The 23,830-nt window shown below is 44.3% G+C and overlaps 1 protein-coding gene across 1 annotated transcript; it reads right to left on the bottom strand.

The window, feature by feature from the left end:
• Positions 1-1,013: 1,013 nt before the first annotated feature.
• Positions 1,014-23,830, bottom strand: ASRGL1 (asparaginase and isoaspartyl peptidase 1). The gene is made up of 7 exons (XM_030331418.1): positions 23,718-23,830; positions 22,398-22,598; positions 12,962-13,104; positions 11,734-11,891; positions 3,710-3,828; positions 2,958-3,068; positions 1,014-2,315 (listed from the first exon to the last, which is right to left on the bottom strand). The coding sequence occupies exons 2-7, from the start codon at positions 22,585-22,587 to the stop codon at positions 2,110-2,112; spliced, it is 927 nt and encodes a 308-aa protein (XP_030187278.1). The 5' UTR covers positions 22,588-22,598; positions 23,718-23,830; the 3' UTR covers positions 1,014-2,109.

Genomic DNA, 23,830 nt, shown 5'->3' with positions numbered 1-23,830 from the left:
TCTCTCCTTTTCCAATCCCTAATGTAGTTCTGCTTTGTCTCCTTTGTGGGCTGACTCGTGTCCCCTCAAAACCTTTAAGTGGAAGCCCTAACACCCAGTACTTGAGCATGTGACTGCATGTGGAGGCAGGGCCTCTGAAGAGGTGGCTGAGTTAAGATGAGGCTGTTAGGCCCTCACCCCATCTGACTTGGGTGTCCCCATCAGAAGAGGAAAGTTGGCCACAGATGCGCATGGAGAAAAGACCATGTGAGGACACAGTGAGAAGGCGGCCATCTGCAAGCCAAAGAGAGGTCTCAGGAGAAACTGAGCCTGCTGACACCTTGATCTTGGACTTCGAGAACTGTGAGAAATAACTTTGCTGTGTAAGCTCCTGTGCTGTTTGGCTGTTGGCCGGAGCAAACTAATCCGCCTCCCTCAAAAAATCCTCATTGCCACAGCGTCATTTTGCTTTTTTAATGTTTATTCATTTTTGAGAGAGAGAGAGAGAGAGAGAGAGAGACTGAGCAGGGGGTGGGGCAGAGAGAGGGAGACACAGAATCTGAAACAGACTCCAGGCTCTGAACTGTCAGCAGGGCCTGACGTGGGGCTCGAACTCACGAACTGTGAGATCATGACTTGAGCCGAAGTCGGTCGCTCAACCGACTGAGCCACCCAGGCGCCCCTAGAATGCTCCATCTTGTAGATGAAAACTTTCCTAGCAGTTAACTTGTCCAGGGTCCCCTGGGCAGTGGGGGCCAGTCAGGATGCAACTCAGTGCTGCCTCCACGCACCACCTCCGCCTCCGAGGCCCAGAGCGGCCGCCTGTCCTTGAAGGTCACAGCCGGGAGCTGGAAGCTGGCGGCTGTCTGGCAAACCGTGAGAATGCTGACCATTAGCCCTGCTGATCCCCGTGAGCGGCGGTCGGGTCTCTCCCTTACCTGTTCAGAAAAGGCTCCTTTCCTCTGAACACCCTCCAACATGCCCAATATGGACATTCTGGTCTTTGTCAACAGTGACTCCTAACCACACTGTTATTCTTTCAAAATAGATTTTATTAGTGGCACATGGAATTTCAAGTTAAGCAGTTTCTTTCCAGAGAGAAGACCTGACAAGACTAAAAAACTGTCACAGCAGAAATACCATTTCCAGTGTAAAGAGAGATTAACAGAAGTAGCCTCCACTGAGGAAATTACTGTTTTCCCTGTGCCGGCCACGTTGTGCACACGCCCACCAGACAGCGCGAGGATGCAGGAGGCCCCCGTGCAGCCCTGTGGGCTGGGCGCCCCCGTCATGGCCGAGGCGGGGAGGTCCTGGGCCCCGTTACCCAGCACGAGGACCTGGAGGGCCTCCAGCAGGCGGAGGCTGGTGGCAAATGCCAGATGGGCGGACTCCCGTGGGAGTCCCGGAGGGCCCTCAGGCTGGCAGGAGCTCCGCAGAGACCCCCCCATCCCCGGGACCCCTCACCTCCAGGGGGCACTTTTGAAGTGTCTGCAAACAGGTCTACATTAGTAAGTCAGAGGAGACCCGAACTTTCTTAGAAAACTCAGTTTATCCTCTTCCAGGTTCTTTCCCCTGACATTCTTCTGACTCAAAGTGAATTCCACAGCATTCTGCGGTTCTCTGGGACTTGGCCCACAAGCTCTGCTGCTTCTGTGTACTTTCAGATATGCCGCTGGGTCCTTTCCTTCCCGCCTTGCCCTTCACTGGGTCCCGTGGAGAGCCTGCAACCGTGGGAACCCCGGGAGCGTCCGTCTGGGCACCACCCCCCCCCCCCCCCCGCTCCGCTGGGGGTCTCCCACTACCAGACAGCGCTCCCTGCGCGCAGGCGGCTGCTGTCACATCAGATGACGTCATTTCTTTCTAACCTAAGACGCTGGGGCCGATTCAGGAGAAAGACTCAGGACTTGGTCATGTGGACTAGTCTTACTTTGACCTTAATAGGGGGATTTCTCTGAGCACTTTCGGATCTGCCCCTCAACCAAACACTCAGATACTCATTGATCAAGGCGACAAAACAGTGACAGACTGCAGAATTTTCCATTTCTAGATCTAATTAATTAAGCTAAATCTCCACACCAGGAAGCTGGACTTTCCCTTCAGGATAGCACCTAGAATACAATCTTCACGGCCCTAGGGCAGGTCAGTGACATTGGTCTCATCAAGGTCAATTCCAGAGTGCAGCTGGCAGTCCTTGGCGGCCGCCCAGGGCATGGAGGCAGAGGTCCACTTCACTGCCCAGTCTCCTGCTTTGCTGACCAAGATGACGCCACCTAAACCCTTCAGCTTTGACTTCATATAACCCAACGACATGTCGGCAGCCTCTTCCAGTGTCTTTCCTGAAAACAAGGAGAGGCTGTGAAACAACCTTTCAATAAAAAGAAATCCGATGGGAAAATCATTTGTAGTATGAAAAACCAAAGTGAGTTAACAAAGATTCTGGGCAAATGATTTCTTTTTTCTTTTTTTTAATGCTTATTTATCACGAGAGCGAGTGAGCGAGTGTGGGAGCGCATGTGCCTGTGTGAGTGGGAGAGGGGCAGAGACAGAGGGAGAGAGAGAATCCCAAGCAGGCTCCATGCTGTCAGCTCATGACCTGAGCCAAAATCAAGAGTTGGATGCTCAACCGACTGAGCCACCCAGGTGCCCCCAAACGATTTCTACGTGAATGCTTCTTAGAAGGGTCCTCACCGTAAAAGACCCTCTGTGCACTGAGGCAGAGCCTGACATCAGCCTAAGCAGACCTGCTTTTCTCCCACACCCAGGCTCAAAGTCTCTCTACTGCCCGAGATGCCCAACGCAGACAATATTCTAAATGCACTTCTTTCCAAATCCAACAGAAGGTGGGAAGAAGTCAAAGTAGGTAACAGCCTGAAAGGAACATCTAAAGCAAATTAAAAAGGGTTTCATCTACTTTCCCTCCTATTTACGAAGACCTTCCGTTCACTCGTCTTCAGACAGTATGCATTTGTTCCGTGTACCTTGTTCTACGTGGAAGAGAGTGAGTCTGGCCAGATTCACCTTCAGGATGCTCTCCCCGTGCCCCGTTGTTGAAATGGCACCAATGTCATTGTCAGCATAACCTCCAGATCCTGCCCCAAAAAAGTGACAAACTGAGCAGCAACAGTGAAGAAAGTCAAACACAGATCAAGTCTAAGGCTACGTAAATACTAAATCCCAAAGAGTGCCGAAGTGTGGACAAACATCAGGAGCTGTGACGCTTTAGTGTGAACAAAGCACCAGGTGATGACCCTGAAACCAGGGGGATGAAGGGAGCCCCGGGAGGGAGGGCAGGCCTGACCCTTCATGGAACAGCTCCCCGACGGCTCGCGGGTAGTCTGCGCAGGGCGAGGCATATGCAGCCACAACTACCCCCGCCCCTCACCCCGCTTCCAGAATGAGGCCATGTGCTTCGGTGTCCACGCAAACACTTCCACTCGTAACGTCGCTGTAGCAGCAGCGTGTGGCTTTCACGCCACTCAGATCCAGTAACTGCCCACTGAAATTCTCAGCTTTTTCTGTTTGTGAATTTGAGCCCAGGCCTGGGAAGAGGGTTCGTGTATGTAACCCTCTGGGACGAAGTCTGCAGATCCCGAAAACGGGGCTAGAGGGAAGAGGCCCTCGGGGGCTCACGGGGGACAACTGGAGCCTCCCCCGTCTCCCTCTCCAAGCCCTCCCCAAAGCCAGGTGGGTGACTGTGGATGGGAAGGGGCAGAGCCATCGGGGGGCCCACCTATGCATGGCGTGTCCCCAACCCGGCCGACCATTTTATTCACGATGCCCCCCGTCGAGGTGGCGTAGGCCACGTTTCCGTTGCGGTCCAAGGCCACGGCGCCCACGGTTCCTAGGTTTCTGCCAAAAATAGAGAGAGAAGTGACAGGCTGAGACGAGAAACACTCCCACAGGTAACAACGTAACTTAACAGCACTTACATTCCCACATTAGAGGTTAATGGCAAACGGGCCACACTTTGATCCCAGTATTCCTGACTCACGGAAATGGCAAAGAAAGCCCGTTTGCCTTTTATTCTGCAGGTCGGGTAGATTACTAGACACTCTTCTAGACCTCGGCTTCAAGAGCACTTCTGATCCCAGCACCTCTGACCTCTAGCTGTGACTTACTTGCTAAGTTTTCTTCTCTGGGTCTCATTTTCCCCACCTATAAGATGGGGACAAAGCAACTGGGTGGTGGGGCACCAGGGTGGCTCAGTTGATTGAGCGTCTGACTCTTGATTTCGGCTCAGGTCATCATCCCGGGGTCATGGGATCGAGCCCCTCATCTGGCTCTGTGCTGAGTATGGAGCCTGCTTGGGATTCTCTCTCTCTCTCTCTCTCTCTCTCTCCCTCTGCCCTTCTCCCCTGCTCAGGATTCTCTCTCTCTCCCTCTGCCCTTCTCCCCTGCTCATGCGCATGCTCCCTCAAAACAAAAGGCGCATCTCAAACTTCAGTGTGCATAAAAACCCCTTGGATCCCTGAGCCCACCCCAGAGATCCCGAGTTGGTGGGTACAGGGCGGGACCGAAGAGCCTGCATTTCTCACAACCTCCCAGGTGAGGCTGATGCTGCCCGTCAGACCCCACTTTGCCTCTTTCATGGCACTTGCTGCAAAGATGAGATAGGTTATTGTTTTCTCTAACGTTTTATTATACATTTTCAAGTAAAAAAGTGAGAAGAATATAATACAGTGCAATCACAGCTCTATACCTGCCACCCAGGTTCTATAACGAACTGTACTTGAGGCACAAAGTGCCGGGCACAGCAGGGAGCTGAATCGACCACGTCCCTTCTCCTGTGCAGCTTGCGTTTGGGGGGCAGAGGGCAGCAGAGCAATACAAATTTGCTTTATGGAACGACAGTAAAAACTACCACGAGTCCAGAAGCATGGAGGCACCTCGACACAGGGCCTCTCTGAAGGAGGTGAGGGCAAGCTGTGCCGATCGCTGGGGAGAACGCTCCTGAAGCAGGAACATGATTGCTAAACTCATGGAATCTGGAGGGCACTGTGGCTGGAGAGAATAAAGTGAGGGAGAGTGAGGAGGGACGGCCAGCACCCAGACCATGAAGGCTCTGATGGGCGGGGTGACCGTGCACCCCGGTTACTTACGACAGTCCTGATTTATGCCTTTTGTCCCTGCTTGTTTCACCTTCGCTCTCAAGATCAAGTTCCAATTTGAATAGTAAATCACATGGTTCTCCTACGTAAAGGCCGTCATCAGGGCTTTCACTCGGAGGCGGGGATACACTGGAGCACTTGAGCCAAGGCTCATCTTGTCACAAGACGAGTTAAGCTTTATTTTTTTTTTTATTTTTTTTTTTTGAGCTTTAAAAATACTATTCTTACCACGACGCGCGTCCACCAGGGTGGCTAAAATGAGGAAGACTTGGTACCAGGTGTGGCCAGGATGTGCAGGGCTGGGATGCCCCGTCATTCCTGCTGGAAACGTAAACTGGTGCCCACACCCCTTTGGAAAACCATCTGGTGGAATCCACTGAAGCTGACTTAGCAACAACGCTCCAGCGTTTCTACAGTCATCCGGCAGAAATGTGGTGTTCACCAAAAGAGGACACCCAGATGTTCTCAGCAGGACTGTTCGTAGTAATGGAAAACGGAAAACGACACAAATGTCCAGCAGAGGTGGAGTAAATGAGTGGAGACACAGCCATGAAACAGAATGATGCCGGCGGGGGGTGGGGGGGTGGGGGGGGGGGCGGTAAGCTGCCGCTGCAAAGCTGCAAACAATACATGGATGAATCTGAGAAACCGGACGATGAAGAAAAGGAATGGCGATGTGCTGTTTCCTGATCTGGGGGCCGATTGCATGGGTGTGTCCACCCTGTGAAAACTCACTAGGGGTACATGAGATTTATGCACGTCTGGGGTGCCTGGTGGCTCAGCCGGTGAAGTGTCCGACTTCGGCTCAGGTCATGATCTCATAGTTCGTGGGTGTGAGCCCCGCATCGGGCTCTCTGCTGTCAGCTCAGAGCCTGGAGCTTGCTTTGGATTCTGTGTCTCCCTCTCTCTCTGCCCCTCCCTGGCTCGTGCACTCTCTCTCTCAAAAAGAAAAAAAAAAATTAAAAAATTTCATGAGTTATTAAAAAAGATTTATGCACCTCTGTATGTATGCCACATTTGTACACAAAGTCTCTCTTAACACGATTATTCTAGCAAATGTATGTTGGCAGAGGGAGATGAGACTGGAACTAGAGACTGGTCAGGGGGTTTGAAGAGTCGGTGGCCTGTGTGTGGGTGGTGCTGTGGTGTGGAGAAGCAGGCTGGGCTGGAAACATTTTTTTAACAGAGAAGACAGCCTTAACACTGAGGAGGAGGGACGCAACGGCAAGGAAGAAAAAATGATCACAGGACACAGGCACATTCACAGAAACGAACGAACCACAGACAAATGCCAAATGCTCAAACTTGTTAATAGTCCAGGAACAGCAAATTAAAGCAACAAGTTTAGGGCGCCTGGGTGGCTCAGTCGGTTGAACATCCGACTTTGGCTCAGGTCATGATCTCACAGTTGGTGGGTTCGAGCCCCACGTGGGGCTCTGTGCTGACAGCTCAGAGGCTGGAGCCTGATTCAGATTCTGTGTCTCTCTCTCTCACCTTCCCCTGCTCGTGGTCGGTCACTCACTCTCTCAAAAATGGATGAATAAACATTAAAAATACCCTACTAAATAAAAAAAAATTAAAGTGACAAGGTTACCCTTCTCATGTCAGAGGAAGAGAGGCAGTCCCGGTCTCAGCTGGTGGCAGACCCACGTTGAGGCAAGATTACAAATACAAACGGAGGCCCATACCCCATGTTTACTTCTGGGAAGTTGTAAATACGTTCTATTCTCTTAGAGCGATGCATAGGCTTTTAAAAATATTGTAAAGCTATGGCTCTTGTGTGGCTGAAAGTTGGCAAACTACCAGCGGTGACTTAATTTCATTATGATCGTGCCCATCTGGGTTCTCTGTTGATGGCTGGATGATGGGAAAAAAAGATGCGCGCGCGCACACACACACACACACACACACACACACGCACACACACACACCCCGCCCCGGTAAGTGATTGCGTGTCTACTCCACGAGACTGGCTCTCCTGCTTTGCTTTCAGTTTGGGAAGCCGTTGCTCTTGTAGCTGTGTGTCCGTACAACATTCTGTTCTGTTGACCGACTGCCAGATAAGACAGATCTTTTTGAGTCGGTGTAGTTCTTAGCAGGTTTTTAGTTAATTTTAATTTGGCGAAGCTTCACTCTGCTGAGGCAGTAGCAGCTGGAATGACCGACAAAATTCCTCAAGCAATCCTTGGATTTGGAAGCGCCTCCCGATTTGAACACTGGCACGCTCACATGCTCGAGGGCAGCATGTGGTAAAATGCTGTAACAGAAGATTCTACTAAATATTTTAATCTGATCAAATAAATCACAATCGCTGCTGTAGTCGTTTCTGTCACCTTAAACAGGAATCTAGATCCACGCAGAGTATCTTCGGCGTATTATACAAAATCTTAAAGCACAAGTATGTTCTTTGACTGTATGCAAATCTCTCTTCAAATGATACTCTGATACGTAATAAACAGAAAAACAGCCTCTATGGGAGCTGGTCTTGGGGTTATTTGTACACGAATCTTCTCCTTCAAGTCACACAAGTATTTTTGCTTCCTTCTTTCGGTTTCCTCTTATTGGAATGTCATTTTTCTCGCTTACTTCACATCCAGTTTTATTTTGTTTCCCTAAACTTCACATGTTTTCAATCCTTTTAGACATAAAATAGCCAAAAAGATTTTTAAAGGTTATTAAGCTTATCAATAGAAATGAACAGTTCCTACTAAGTGACTATAGAGAGCACAAATTCAAAATTAATTTCACTGTCAAAGTCCATAATTTTCTCCTTGAGGATCTTGTGTGGTTTCACTGAACTCTTTTTATCAATGTGATTCTCGGATCGGACCCTCTCCTGTCCCACAACATTGATGCTATCGGCACAGCAGGGGCATACCTTCTAGAAAGAGATTTAAACTGTGAGCCTACCTGTCACATGGAATACTTCTGGATTCTTGGCCAAACTTCACAGTATCTTTTATTTACTAACCATGTTAACTCCATTATCACAGGTTTGCTTTTGACAGTCTTTAAAAAAAATTTTTTTTTTTTAATGTTTATTTGTTCTTGAGAAAGAGAGAGAGAGAGAGACAGAATGTGAGCAGGGGAGGGGCAGAGAGAGAGGGAGACACAGAATCCGAAGCAGGCTCCAGGCTCTGAGCCGTCAGCACAGAGCCCGACGTGGGGCTCGAACTCACGAACAGTAAGATCATGACCTGAGCAAAAGTCCAATGCTTAACTGACAGAGCCACCCTGGTGCCCCTTGACGGTCTTTTAAATTCACGACCAAGATGGAAAGTTTTCCACTTCTCTTAATCCAAAACACCTACTTCAAAAAGCAGGTATAAAGCCAATAAAATGTCCACTGACTTTGACTTGTTTTTCTTCGCTGGCTAGCATAGTGATACATGTAATAAATGTTAGCTGCTCAAGAGGTCTTCTGACCATGGTACATTCTAGCTGAACAGAGTATTTTGTTAAAAAAAAATTATGTATTTGATTTCATCTCTTATTACCCATTAAATTAATCTGTCTGAGCTCAGAGCCTGGAGCCTGCTTTGGATTCTGTATCCCTCTCTCACTCTGCCCCTCCCTCGCTCATGCTCTGTCTCTCTCTCTCAAGAATACAAAAACAAAAAAACTAAAAAAAAAAAAAAAAAACATAAAAAAAAAAATCTGAATTCTCTATCCTAGACAGTGAACATATTAGTTTCGTTATTTTTTGTCTTAATTACAGGTTTGGTGTTTTATCAACTTGAAATAATTTTTACCAAGCCCAGAAATTTTCTACTGGGTTCTGTCAACACTGTGCTGACAGAGTGCCATGCAAAGCATCATCCGCCCTCGCTAAATATTGGACACGCGGTATTACTCTTCCAAGAACCTCACATCCATGTTCCATGTCGTCTTTTCCTTTTTCTGCTCTCATCTATTGCCTGTTTCCTCCAATCCTAGTAATTGCGTCCTTTCGGTGTGTGAATCTTCATGATGAGCAATGACATCACCTTCCTTTAGTCCAGAATGTGACGCTGCTGGGATTTCATCTGAACTACTCAAATTGAGGATGTAGCAAGAATACCATGCTCGTTAATTTTCACTGTCTTGATGGGTAATTATATCTTCATTGAACCAAGAAGCTGGAATGTCCTGCTTATGAACTTTCAGTGGATTGTCCTGGAAGGAGGCCGCTTACTTTACTGTTTTGTTTTTTAAAATGCACACGGAGTGTGTCCTGGAAGATTGTTTTCCTTTTTTTTCCTTTCAGCTTTTTGTTTTCCTTTGTGAGTTCCACTTTTGTATTCTTTTTCGTATCAAAATCTTGACTTAACACGCATTTTCAATTGTCTAGGGATTAAAAAAGATGTGATTGTCTTGAAAGTGTACAAAATTAGGATGTATTTTCATCAAACATGAAGAGCAAATAAAACTGAATCAATATAAATGAACTGCAGATACACTTTCAAGTGTATCTTGAAATATGCCAAATTATCTATTTATAGTAAATATCAATATTAAAGTCAGACATGAATTAATTACCCTTAGCAAACACAAGATTTTGAAACAAAACTACTTAAATGTTGAAAATGTTAACATATTACAAAAATAAAACCATTCCGAATTCTAACATTCAGCTGCCAACATAAAGAGCTGGTTCCTCACGCAGGTTCTGTCCAGACCCTCACTGTCCAATGCGGCAGGTGCGAGCTACCTGTGCCCCTGGCCTCTGGAAGCGTGGGCAGCCCCCAGGGAGATGGGCCGCAGGCGTAACATATGGGGCAGGTTTTGAAGATTTAGTATGAAAGAAGAATGTAAAATATCTCAAATAATTTCTTATACTGATTACATGCTGATATGGTACTTTGGATATACTGGGTTAAACAATATTAAGTTCACCTGTTTCTTTTTAGGATTTTTAATGTGGCTACAAATGTAGCCCTTGTCTTTCTACTGGACCGTGCTGGTCTAGGCCTACCTACCCGCGAATTTAAGAGTCACGGCAATCAGTCCTCATGTGCGAGTCTCACAGACATTGTACTAATTCATGAATCATGAATCCCGCCAGAACCACAGCATAAAACATGTAAGGAGGCAGGAAACTGAATATCTGGCACTATTGGGAAACGATACTTTGTTGCTTAAGAATTTATTTGACAAGTTATTAATTTGTCTTTTTCTCTTACCTAAGTCCTTCTGCTGCTCCATTCTTCCCCCACTCCGAAGCAGTGTCCATTTCTGATATCAGCAGTGGCACAGTCCACAAATCTTTAGATTTAGGTGCTCTTTGGTTCCAAGACACAGAGCAAGATGCAGAGAAGCATTTCCCTGGGGGCTGAATGGTGTTAATCACAAGAGTGGATGATGAGGGTTATGGGTCATGCAGGCCACTGCTGAGTGACAGAGGCGCCCCAGGTGACTGTAATAAGCCAACTGTTTTGTGTATTTGTGACATGGGGGTCCTCTGAAGTGTAGAACCCGGGGCAGGGTCTCTCTTGCTTATATCTAGGGGCGATGATGGCTGGTGGAGAGGTGTGCTATTGCAGAATTTTTGGAAAGCAATGTGGCAACATCTATTAAAACACCCACGAACCATCAATAAAGCAACCCCGTTCCTGTGACGTACAACCACACACTTGGTTATCAACAGCTACCCATATATGGCCAATTGTGTAAAATAGATTCTTAAGCTGGGGACACATCAGGATTACCTGGACACTTTTTCCTAACACACCTGCCTGGCCTCTTCACTTCTGACCTCTTAGGTTAGATTCTTTGCAGAGGTGGGCCAGATGTGCGTACTGTGAAAAAGCTCCCTAGGCGATATTAAAGTATACCGCTGGTTAAAAATGATAAATCTTAAAGAGTATGCAGGGTTAATAGATTATATCCCATTATAAACTGCCAGGCCATATTCAAATTTTACTTTTCATTTCTTTTTTTTTTTTATTTTTTTCTTTTTTTTAATTTTTTTTTTTTTTTTTTGGGACAGAGAGAGACAGAGCATGAACGGGGGAGGGGCAGAGAGAGAGGGAGACACAGAATCGGAAACAGGCTCCAGGCTCTGAGCCATCAGCCCAGAGCCCGACGCGGGGCTCGAACTCACAGACCGCGAGATCGTGACCTGGCTGAAGCCGGACGCTTAACCGACTGCGCCACCCAGGCGCCCCATCAAATTTTACTTTTCAAATGTTGCTTTGAATAAGGGGGCTTTTATTTGGGATTTTGAAATCTAATATAGAAAACCATAATTCAGAACATATGACTAATTGAAACTTGTAAGAGCTGTCCTGATTTCTCTGTACTAGGACAGAGTGTTTAAGTAACTTCAGAGGATAGATCATAGAGAGCCTGCCTGGTCTGCTTTCAATAACAGACTGATCAAGAAGCATCCAGTAGTTAACACATTAACACAAGGCGCTCTTCCATTCAGTCATCTTGGAGAAGGAAGTCTCGGCCTAATTTGAGTGGTTATTCACAGAAGTAATAAATGAGGTCAAGTTTAAGAGTCAGAAGAGCAGTGTTTCCATTCTGTACTATGAATTATTTTGTACAAACACTGAAACTACCAAGTGATTCTTGACTTATTTAAGAACTGTAGGTAATCAGAGATTTGTCAAACTTCCACAGTCGAGTAACTCCCCAGACTGTGAGCCGCAGATACACTTACTTTTCACAGTCTGGCTTTGGAGCACCTTTCTCATGCTTCTCTTTCTCTAGGCGCTTTATGTTTCTCTCTGTCACCAGCTGCTCTTTAGGAACTGTGGGAATCCCCATGGCTGTCGCAAATTTTGCTGCACCTTGGTCAGTCAGAAAGCAATGAGTTGTCTTCAGCCAGAAAGAAATGGGAAATGGTTAGATTTCTGAAACAGTTAAAATCTTCTGAACTGCTTCAATTGTATGGCTATAATTAGTTCTCTCTGGGTATAAAACCTCAAAAGTGCAAATTCCACTGGCTTGCTTCTCCAAATGCTGAGCAGCCTGGCGCTCTCGAGATTTTGTATTTTCAAAAAAAACCCCAAATGATGGAATATTACTAGGATCTTTTTTTTTAATTTTTTTTTTTCAACGTTTATTTATTTTTGGGACAGAGAGAGACAGAGCATGAACGGGGGAGGGGCAGAGAGAGAGGGAGACACAGTATCAGAAACAGGCTCCAGGCTCTGAGCCATCAGCCCAGAGCCTGATGTGGGGCTCGAACTCACGGACCGCGAGATCGTGACCTGGCTGAAGTCGGACGCTTAACCGACTGCGCCACCCAGGCGCCCCTCTAGGATCTTAAGTTTAGAGAACAGAATTCATTTTTATTTAACACACGCTGTTTGTTTTTGAATTTTTTAAAAAAATGTTTATTTATTTTTGAGACAATGTGAGAGACAGAGTGCAAGCAATGAAAGGGCAGACAGAGGGAGACACAGAATCTGAAGCAGGCTCCAGGCTCTGAGCTGTCAGCACAGAGCCTGACGCGGGGCTTGAACTCACGGACTGTGAGATCATGACCTGAGCCAAAGTCGGACGCTTAACTGACTGAGCTACCCAGGTGCCCCAATTTAACACATGCTATTAAACAAGGTCTGTTCCGTTTGTATGCGTTAAGTCATATGCATTGAGAGAAAACTGAAGAAAATACAGGAAGACAACATGAAAACAGTAATTACTATTAAGGGATTACTAGTCAAACTACACTGTCAACAGAGTTGGAGTCTTGGCTTATTTGACAAATTTAAATAGATTGCTTCTGTTCTTTTATATGACTTTAGGAGAACAGTGCTTGCAAGCATTTCCCTAGAGCAGAAAATTTTAGTCACTGAAGTACTAAAGTACTTAAAAAGTCCTATTTAGTCACTGAAGTATAGCGGTAGCAATTTCTTGCAAAAAAGGATGCTTTAGTCACATACCTTTTCCATAACAAGCCGTGCAAGTTTAATGGGATTTGCTATGCCCTGGACTGCAGAGACAGCTCCTGCAGACAGGTCTTTTCCATTCATGATACTAGCATCCATTTCCACATCACCATTTACATTCAAGACAGATCCACAACCTAAAACCAAAGAGAAGTTGAAAAGCAATAATTAAGAACTTAGAAATGACTCCCAGGTTTCTTCTACGCTGCTGACTTTGTTTATTTTTTATTTTTTAAAATGTTTTATTTTTGAGAGAGAGAGAGAGCACAAACGGGGAAGGGGCAGAGGGAGAAGGGGTCAGAGGATCCAAAGTGGGCTCTGTGCTGACAGCAACAAGCCTGACACGTGGCTTGAACTTATGAACCATGAGATCATGACCTGAGCCGAAGTCGGATGCTCAACCGACTGAGCCACCCAGGCGTCCCTAAGCTGCCAACTTCAATTCATCTTCTACTTGCTGCCAGAGAAGCATGTTTGAAAACACAAATCTGGCTTGGTGCCCCATTACCTACAAAATAAAAAGGATGAAACCCTGATCTGGTCTCTGATCTCCTTTGCTGGTGTTATCTCCCCTCCTTGGCTACACTTTACTGAAACACTAGGTTTCCCTGAAAGTATCGTAAGTTCTCACTACTCTGGGCTCTTGTGCATGCTCTTCTCCTTACCGCCAGCATGCTTTCTCCAACTTTTTTTTGCCTAGATAATGCCTATGAGTCTAGCTATGCTTAACCTCTTGTGCCTGTTTTCTCATCTGTAAAATGGGATAAGAACAAAGCTCAAGAATATTTAAAGGATTATAAAACTATCCAGTACCTAAAAGGTAAAATTTACAATGTCTGGTATCCAATAAGAAATTTCCAGGCACACAGGGAAATAAGAAAATATGACTCATAATAGGGAGGAAAAAGAACCCACTTAATAGTAATGGATCATAAATGACATAAATAACAGAATTAGCAGACAAAGATGTTAATAAAACAGTTGTTATAACTATATTCTATATGTACCAGGACATGGAGGAAAACATAAAAAGGACCCAAACAGAACTTCTAGAGATGAAAAAAAAAGTCTGAAGTGGAAAATACACTGGATGGGATTAAAACAAAGTAAGACACAACAGCAGAAAATAGTAATGACTATGAAGAGATAGCAATAGAAACTATCCAAAATGAAAAAGAAGAAAGGATAAAAACCCACCAAACAGAGGATCACTGAGCTTGGGGACAATTTCAAGCAACCCACTCTATGTATATAATTGGAGTCTCTAAAAGGAGAGGGGAGACAGAGGGACAACAAAATATTTAAGAAAAAAAATATATACAAAAATATCAAATTTGATTAATACTATAAATTCACAGATCTGAGAAGCTCAATAAACTCCAAGCAAAAGAAACATGAAGAAAACTACATGCAGGCACATTATGATCAAACATCTTGGTCTAATCAGATAGAAAATCTTTAAAAAAAAATTTTTTTTTCATGTTTACTTATTTTTGAGAAAGAGAGAGAGAGAGAAACAGAGCATGAGCGGGGGAGGGGCAGAGAGAGAGGGGGAGACACAGAATCTGAAGCAGGCTCCAGGCTCCGAGCTGTCAGCACAGAGCCTGACATGGGGCTTGAACTCACAAACGGCAAGACCATGACCTGAGCCAAGGTTGGACACTTAACCAACTGAGCCACCCAAGAGCCCGGAGACAGAAAATCTTAGAAGTAGGTAGAGCGAGACATGTTAGGAAGTGAGAAAAAGATGAGAATGAGAATACATTTCTTGTCAGAAATGATGCAAACCAGAAGACAGTGGAGCAACATCTTTAAAGTCCTGAAATTAAAAACAACAACCCCACCCAAAAAAAAAACCTGTCAAGTTGGAATTTAATACCTAGTGAAAGCATCTTTCAAAAACTGAAAACAAAGACTTTTTCAGATACACAACAGCTGAAAGAATTCACCCGTAGAAGACGTACAATACAGGAAATGTTAAAGGAAGTCTTTCAGGAAAAAGGAAAAGGACAGTGGACAACAGTCATGATCCACACCAAGGAATGAAAAGCACTGGAAATGGCTAGTATGTGGATAAGCAGAAATACTTTTCCCCTTTATTTAACAATATCTTTAAAATATAACCATTTAAAGGAAAAATAATAACAACGTATTAGGCAATTTATAACATACACAGAAGTAAAATACATGACAATAATGGCACGAAGGCTAGCAGAGGGAAAACAAGTATGCTGTTATAAGGTTCTTACATTATGCGTGAAGTATGATATTACTTGAAGGCAAACTGTGACAAATGAGTGATGTATAGTATAAACTCTAAAATACCCTTAAAAAACTGTCTAGCTACTAGGCCAACAAAAGAAGACAGAATCATAAACAACACTCAATTGTCCCAAAAGATGACAGAAGAGGAAAAAAAGGAACAATGAATGGATTGGACAAATAAAAAACAAATAACAAGATGACAGATTTATACCTGATCGTATCAATAATCACGTTAAATGTAAATGGTGTAAACACCCTGATAAAAAGAAGAGATGGTCAAATTGCATAAAAAGGTAAGATACAACTATGTCCTCCTGAAAAAAATCCACTTTAAATATAAAGATACAAATAGGTTAAAAGTAAAAGAACAGAAAAAGCTATGCAATGCTAAAATGGATTAAATGAAAGTGTGAGCAGCTAGATTAGTATCAGGCAAAGTAGACTTTAGGACAAGGAATGTTAAATAATAATGATATTACATAGTGATGAAGGGATCAGTTCACACAGAAGACAGCAGTCTGTGTATCTAACAACAATTTCTAAGCATATGAAGCAAAACTGATGAAGTCAAAGGAGAAGAGAAATCGCGAAATCCATAATTACAATTAAAGACCTCCTCATTCCTCTCTCAAGAATCAACAGAAATAGAAAATCAAGGTGTAGAAGATCCAAATAACATTATCAACCAACTTGACCTTACTGAAATTTATATAACTTTCAATAAACAATAGCAGAGTACATATTCTTATAAATGCAAATGGAATATTTACCAAGACAGACCATATTCTGGGCCAAAAACCAAACCTTACAAAGTTCAAAAGAATGTACATCACACAAAATATGTCCTTTGATTGTCACATAATTAAAATAAAAATGAGAAGGATATTTGGAAAATCCACAAATATATTGAAATTATCACACTTGTAAATAAACCATGCTTCAATGAGGAAGTCACAAGGGAAATTATAACATGTTTTGAACAGAATGAAAATGAAGAGACATGTGGAAACTTGTAGGATGCAATCAAAGCAGGACTTAGAGGAAAATTTAAAGCATTAAGTGCTTGTATTAGAAAAGACTGGTCTCAAGTTATGATCTAAAAAGAACAGTAAATTATTTCCAAAGTAAGCTGAAGAAAGGAAATAACAGAGATAAATCATTTAAATTCCGAAGAGAAAAAGAATAAGAGAAAAAACAATTCAAAATCTGCAAACCCTCCTAAAACCACAAGCTACTGGTCTTTGAAAAAGAAACAAAAGAAAAACTTGATAAACTCTAGCTAGACTGACCAAGAAGAAAAGACAGAAATTCAAATAATCAAGAATGAGAGGACCTCTCTACAAACCTTACAGACGTTAAAAAATAAAGACATATTGCAAATAACTCTTAAGCCTATAAATTCAACATCTTATTCAAAATAGCAATATTCCTTGAAAAACATAAAAAGCTCAAAGAAGAAACATAACTTGAATAGTCCCACACCTGATGAAGATATTGATTTCTTAGCAAAAAACTTTCCATTAAAGCAAAACAAAAAGCCAAAAGAAATTCCAGGCCCAGATGGCTTCACTAGCAAATTCTACCAAACTTTTACAAAGAAATAATACTGATTTTATAAAAACTCTTCAAGCAAAACAGAAGAGGAGGGGTACTTTCCAATTCATCATTTGAAGCCAACATTACCCTCCTATCAAAGCCAGATGGATGTTAGAAGAAAATAAAACCACAGATCACTATGTTTCTTGAACATAGATGCAAAATCCTTAAGAAAACACTATCAAATCTAATCAAGCAATAAATAAAAAAGATAACACATAATGACAGAGGGGTGTTAACCCTAGGGATGCAAGCCTGGTTCAAAATTCGAAAACCAATCAATCGATATCCACCATCTCAACAGACAAAAGAAAAACCATATGGTCATTTCAATAATGCAGAAAGAGGATGTGATCAGCTTCAACATTCATACCTGATAGAAAGTCTTGGGAAACTAAGAATAAGGAAACCTCCCCAACCTGATAAAGGGAATCCATAAAATCCTACAACCAACGTTCTATTTAATGGTGAAAGACTTTCCCCTTAAAATTGGGACTAGCACAGGATGTTTGCTCTCACCACTCCTATTCAACCTAATATTGGATGGTCTAGCCAGAGGAATATGCGAGGAAAATAAATAAAAGTCATAAAGCCTGTAAAAGAAGAAACAAAACGGTCTCTGTTTGCAGATGACATTTACTATAAAGCAATGGTAATCAAGAAAGTGTGGTATTGGTGAAGAACAAATAGATCAATGGGCCAGAACAGAGAGCCCAGAAACAGACCCACATACATATATGGTAAAATGATCTGTGACAAAGGAATTGTGACATCGTGATTTATAACAAACACATGTTTTGGTCTTTGCCCATGGTTCCCGGCTCTCAGCTCCCAAAACCCTTGGAATTTCCTAGGGGTTGAGTGCAATGGGAGGATCTTTTATTACGACTTTTGGTCTTTCGTCCTCAGTTCCATAAATCACTTCAGTGTCACAAAGGTGAAATGGATATCTTGTCGCATGACAAGCTGCTTTCACCCATAACTCAGTTTATGTTAATGAGGTGACTTTTGGAAACCCTCTAAAGATGGAGGGGGGCTGGTTGCCAAGGGAACCAACCATAGCTGGAGGGTTAGAACTTTCAGTCCAGTCCCCGATTTCCAGGGAGGGGAGAAAGACTAGAGGTTGAATCAGTCACCAGTGGCCAAGAACTTAATTAACCATGTCTATGTAATGGAGCTGGCATGAAAACCCAAAAGGATATGGTCTGAACAGTTTCCGGGTTAGAACCAGAATGCTTCCATGTGCCACTGTGCCAGGCCCCAAACTCCAAGGAGACAGAAGTTCCTTTGTTGGGCACCTGTCTCTGTACCCCTTCATCTTGCTTTTGATTTGTATCTTTTGTAATAAACTGGTGATCTAATGAGTAAACTGGTTTCTTGAGTTCTGTGAGCCTCTCTGGCAACTGACTGAACCCAAGGAGGGGGTCGTGGGAACCTCTAATTTATAGCCAGTAGGTCAGAAGCACAAGGAACAACCTGAATTTATAGGTGGCGTCTGAAGTGGAGCACAGTCTGGTGGGACTGAGCCCTTGACCTGTGGAATCTGATGCTATGTCTAGGTAGATAGTGTCAGAAATGAGCTGAATTGTAGGATACCCAGCTGGTGTAGGAAAAGTGCTTGGTGTGGGAAAACTCATACACACTGGAATTGGGTTCAGAGTCTTCGGACAAAGGCAATCCAATGCAGCAAAAAAGATAAGTCTGTGAACAATAGTGCTGGGCACTCATATGCAAAAAAGCCAAATCTAGACATAGACCTTACACCCTTCACGAAAACCACTCAAGGGGCGCCTGGGTGGCGCAGTCGGTTAAGCGTCCGACTTCAGCCAGGTCACGATCTCGCGGTCCGTGAGTTCGAGCCCCGCGTCGGGCTCTGGGCTGACGGCTCAGAGCCTGGAGCCTGTTTCCGATTCTGTGTCTCCCTCTCTCTCTGCCCCTCCCCCGTTCATGCTCTGTCTCTCTCTGTCCCAAAAATAAATAAACGTTGAAAAAAAAAAAAAAAAAAAAAAAAAAAAAAAAAAGAAAACCACTCAAAATGGGTCACAGATCTAAATGTAAAATGCAGAACTATAAAACTCCTAGAAGATAACACAGGAGAAGGTTTAGATGACCTTGGGTTTGGCTTTTTAGATACCACACCAAAATCACCATCCATGAAAGAAAGAAATTAAGCTGGACTTCATTAAAACAAAAAATTTCTGCCGTATGAGGGGCACTATCAAGAGAATGAGAAGACAAGCCATAGACTGGGAAAAAGTATTTGTAAAAGGCACATCTCATAAAGGCCTGTTATCCAAAATACACAAAGAACTCTTAAAACTCAATAATAAGAAAACAAACACCCTGATTAAAAAATCAGGCAAGGATCTTAACAGACACCTCACCAAAGAAAATCTACAGATGGCAAGTATGAAAAAAACTCAACTGTGTTTTCATATATTAGCAACACATACTGCTAACTGTAATCTTAAAAAGTAGCATTTACAGGGGCACCTGGGTGGTTCAGCCAGTTGAGCAGTTGAGCGGCCAACCGACTCTTGATTTTGGCTCAGGTCATGATCTCATAGTTCATGAGATCTGCATGGGGCTCTGCACTGACAGCACTGACCCTGCCTGAGATTCTCTCTCACCCTCTACCCCTTTCCCCCACTAGAATGTTCTCTCTCTCTTAAAAAAAAAAAAAAAAAAAAAAAAAAAAAAAAAAAAGTAGCATTTACAGTAACACCAAAATACATGGAAGAAGTATAAATCTAACAAAGCATTTGTCAGATATGCATGCTAAAAACTACATAACACTGATGAAAGAAATAAAAGATTTACTTTTTTTATTTTTTAAATGTTTAATTTACTTGGAGAGACAGCATGAAAGTGTGGGGCAGGGGGGCAGAGAAAGAGGGAGAGAGAATCCCAAGAAGCGTTCTCACTCTCAGCATGGAGCCTGCCTCGGGGCTTGATCTCACGAAGCGTTAGATCATGACCTGACCTGAAATCAAGAGTCAGATGCTTAACTGATTGAACCACTCAGGCGCCACAGAAATCAAAGATTTAAATAAATGGAAGTTTATACTGTGGTTTGGAAGTATTGGATTGAAAGGCTCAGTCTTGTTAAGATGTCAGTTTGTCCTAAACTGATCTATAGAGTCAACACAAATCCTAGCAAGATTTTTTTTTTTTTTGGTAAAAACTTGACAAGGTGATTCTCAAATTTGTGGGAAACACAAAGGGACTAGAATAGTCAAAACAATCTCTCTCTCTCTCTCTCTCTCTCACACACACACACACACACACACACACACACACACACACGACTCTTACTACCTGATTTTAAGACTTAATATAAAACTATAGTAATCAAGACAGTGTCGTATTGGTGAAAGGCTACACATACAGACCAAGGGAATAGAATCCATCAATAGACCCATACATATAAAGTCAACTGATTTTGACAAGGGAGGAAGGGCAATTCTATGGAGAAAGGTTGATTTTTCAACAACTGGTACTGGAACAATCATGCAGAAACAACCTTGACATATAACTCATACCTTATGCCAAAAAATTATTAAAATTGGATCTGAGGCCTAAGTATAAAACCTAAAACTATAGAATTTCTAGAAGACACGTAAGAGAAAACATTTGTGACCCTGGGTTAGGCAGATATTTCTTAAGGTATGACACAAAAAGCACAATCCATTAAAAAATGGGACTCCTCCAGGGGCGCTAGGTGGCTCAACTGGTTGAGTGTCCAACTTTGGCTCAAGTCACGATCTTGGAGTTTGTGGGTTCGAGCCCTGCATCGGGCTCTGCGCTGACAGCTCAGAGTCTGGAGTCTGCTTCGGATTCTGTGTCTCCCTCTCTCTCTGCCCCTCCCTTGCTCACGCTCTCTCTCAAAAATAACTAAACATTAAAAAAAATTATTAAAAAAATGGGATTCCTACAAAATAAGAAACTTCTGTTCTTTGAAAGACACTGCTAAGAGAAAGAAAAGACGAGCCACAGACTGGAAGGAAATATCTGCAAATCACGTATCTAATAAAATACCAGCATCTAGACTATATAAAGAACTCTTAAAACTCAATAATAATAAAAAACACAATAGAGAAGTCGACAAAATACTTGAAAAGATGTTAAAATAAGCATCATTTGCCAGAAATTACCACCAGAACGAGGTCCCACCACACCTCTACGACAATGGCTAAAATAAAAAATACTGACAATACCAAGTGCTTGTGGGGATGTGGAGTCATTAGAGCCTTCATACGCTGCTGGTGGGAATGGAAGTGGGAGTCACTCTGGAAAACAGTTTGGCAGTTTCAAATAGTTAAATATATACTTGCCACATGATCAACTTCAATATTAACCCAAGAGACACAAAAACTTACATTCACACAAAAACCTGTATGTAATTGTTTATAGCGATTTGTAATGGCCCCAAATCGACCATGTCCTTCAGCTGGTGAAGGACTGACACTGTGGTATATCCATTCAATGGAATACTACTCAACAGTAAAAACAGATGGACTATTCGTACTTGTGTCAACGCGGATGGCCCTCCAACGCATTATGCTAAATGAAGAATCCAGACTCAAAAAGCTACATGTTGTCAGACTCAAAAGGCCATGTATTGCATGATTCTACTCTCTTTTCCCTTAATGTGCTGCAGAGCAGACACCTGGGACAGTAGAAGCAAGTCACTTAGAATGGCAGGCTCTGGTACAGGGCAAAGAGATGAGAACTAGCCACTCCAATTCTGAATTCATACTTCCCAGTTCATGCAGATGACTGATCCTGGTAGTTTAGAGAGGGTGGGAGACCAGAAGACCTGTTCCAAATCAAAGTCCTTTGTGAATAAGTGGGTGTTCTGTCAGCCAGAGGGCCCTGACTGCTAACTGTATGTAATTTAACAAGCCTCCCTCTGAAACAGCAAGCCACTCCTCCTGCTGGCAAGGAGTAGCATCTAGTAAATTCTGGCTCAACCAACAGAGCCATAACGATGCATTTACGCCTCATTCTATGGTCAGGCAGACTTCAGAAATTTTGTGTAAGTGTTCAAGAGCGCAGAAGCAAGGGGATGAACAAGACTCAGGAAGTATTTGATGACTAACTGGTTCAGATTTCCTGAAATTCTTTTCTCTGACAGATGTTGGGCAGGTGGGTATCATCCCCCAAAGTATTTTAATCCCTAGATTTCAGGTTCTCTATTTTACTTTTATGTATGTATATATGTTTATTTATTTTTGAGAGAGAGAGAGAGTATGAGCGGGAGAGAGGCAGAGAGAGAGGCAGACACAGAATCTGAAGCAGGCTCCAGGCTCTGAGTTGTCAGCACAGAGCCCGATGCGGCACTGGAACCCACAAACCTGGAGACCACGACCTCAGTGAAGTTGGACGCTTAACTGACTGAGCCACCCAGGCAACCCTGAATTTAAAAAATTCTTAAAGCAACTTGGTCAACTTAAAATATGAAGTTATACTGAAAAGCTTCTTAGATTGACACTTTAGATTCGATGTATTTAGGGGGGAGAAGATTAACTTGATTTGGCATCATTTACTAACTGCAGTGCAAGTTTACCTGCGTTGAACTCAGGATCATCTTCCAGGACGGTCACAGCTCCTTCCACAGCATCAACTGCGCTCCCTCCGTCCTTCAGGATTTTGTAACCCTCGGTAGCAGCTCTGATGATGCCCTGTCGCACCCGCTCTTTCCTGTCCTTAGAGATATTACTGGCTCCGCCACCGTGGACCACGATGACGGGATTCATGTCGACAGATCCTAGGGATCAGGAAAATGAAAGTGTCATTTTGAACACGCCCAAGAAAACTACCCTGGATGTAATCCCCTGGGGGAGATTCCACTGGAGACTATGTCCAGTTTCTACCCCTGGAAGGGAAGCAAGGTTTACAGCCTCAAGCAACTTCCTGCACCCAGAGAATGGGGGATGGGGGCGGGGGACAGAGACAACTTGCTTTGAACTTTACACAAAAAGTCCAGAGTGCCCCATGGTCTCCCTCCCCCTTCCCCTCCAACCCGCACCTCCAACACCTTCAGGCTTTGGGCCAGGGCTTTGGGACCCCCTCCCACCGGCTGCCATCTGGCCTCAGGAGAACCCCAGCCCGTGACCTGTGCCAGGGCCTAGCCTCCAAGGCCAGAGCTCCAGCCCTACCAATGGGCTCTTTCCGGTCTCGGTTTCCCCTGGGATGGTCCCTTTTCCAGGACTGTGAGTCCTGCATATCTGCCGATAGGCACCACACTGTGGGCCATGTAGGGATAGCCCGGGACACAGGTGGGGCCTCTGGGAAAGACACCTGGCTGTCAGGGTCCAACCAGTTTCAAAGCAAAGTTACTAGAGCAGCCAAATCTTGCTGGATATCAGAAGCCATCTTGGGACTGTTAGAGCTTAGGACTGGGAGAGTGCTGGCAGCCATGATCGCCAGACAGGCCTCAAAGAAAAAGGGTCTGAGGGCAACCACAATTCCAACCTCCTCATCACTCCTGCAGCGGGAGGAAACGCTGGCCTCAGGATAATTCCTGGTGGGGTAAGACAGGCCCTATCTAACAGGTCTGGAGGGCTGCGGACCTAGGGCAGGTGCGCTGGTGTGAACTGCGCATGCCCTTGCCAGCGAAACTGAGCATCCAGGCTCCCCGGGGTCGTCCCTGGTCCAGGCCGTGTAGGGACAAACTGGGCTACAGGCACGGACTTCTAGGGGATACACCACGTTGCTGAAGCCCAGTCCTCCCAGCTCCCCCAAAAAGAGATGCGCCACATCTCACTGGAATCCCTTAGCCTTGACATTCCCGTGTAGTGCCAACTCGTCGGTCCCACCCGCCACGTCCCAGACCCCGGCACCGCGCAGTGGGCTTTCCCGGACTCCGGCAGGGCGGTCGACTTACCTAGGACACCGCGGGCGGCGGACGCAGGGGCTTCAGGCTGGGCCGAGCCGCCCGGCCGGCCTCCGAACCTGCGCGGCCCACCGCCTCCGCGAGCCCTTCCGGGAGACCGCTGG

The sequence above is a fragment of the Lynx canadensis genome, chromosome D1 (assembly GCF_007474595.2).
Source record: "Lynx canadensis isolate LIC74 chromosome D1, mLynCan4.pri.v2, whole genome shotgun sequence".
Classification (NCBI taxonomy): Eukaryota; Metazoa; Chordata; class Mammalia; order Carnivora; family Felidae; genus Lynx; species Lynx canadensis.
This window is presented reverse-complemented; position numbering and strand designations above follow the sequence as displayed.

Bases quoted from the DNA above. Each gene is read 5' to 3' on its own strand.
- ASRGL1 (XM_030331418.1), bottom strand. From the start codon at position 22,587: ATGAATCCCGTCATCGTGGTCCACGGTGGCGGAGCCAGTAATATCTCT. The intron at 3,829-11,733 runs GTAAGTGTATCT...TATTTTTGGCAG, and splicing joins CCAAAGCCAGACTGTGAAAA to AAACCTAGGAACCGTGGGCG. The intron at 2,316-2,957 runs GTACACGGAACA...CCTTGTTTTCAG, and splicing joins TCTCTTCCACGTAGAACAAG to GAAAGACACTGGAAGAGGCT.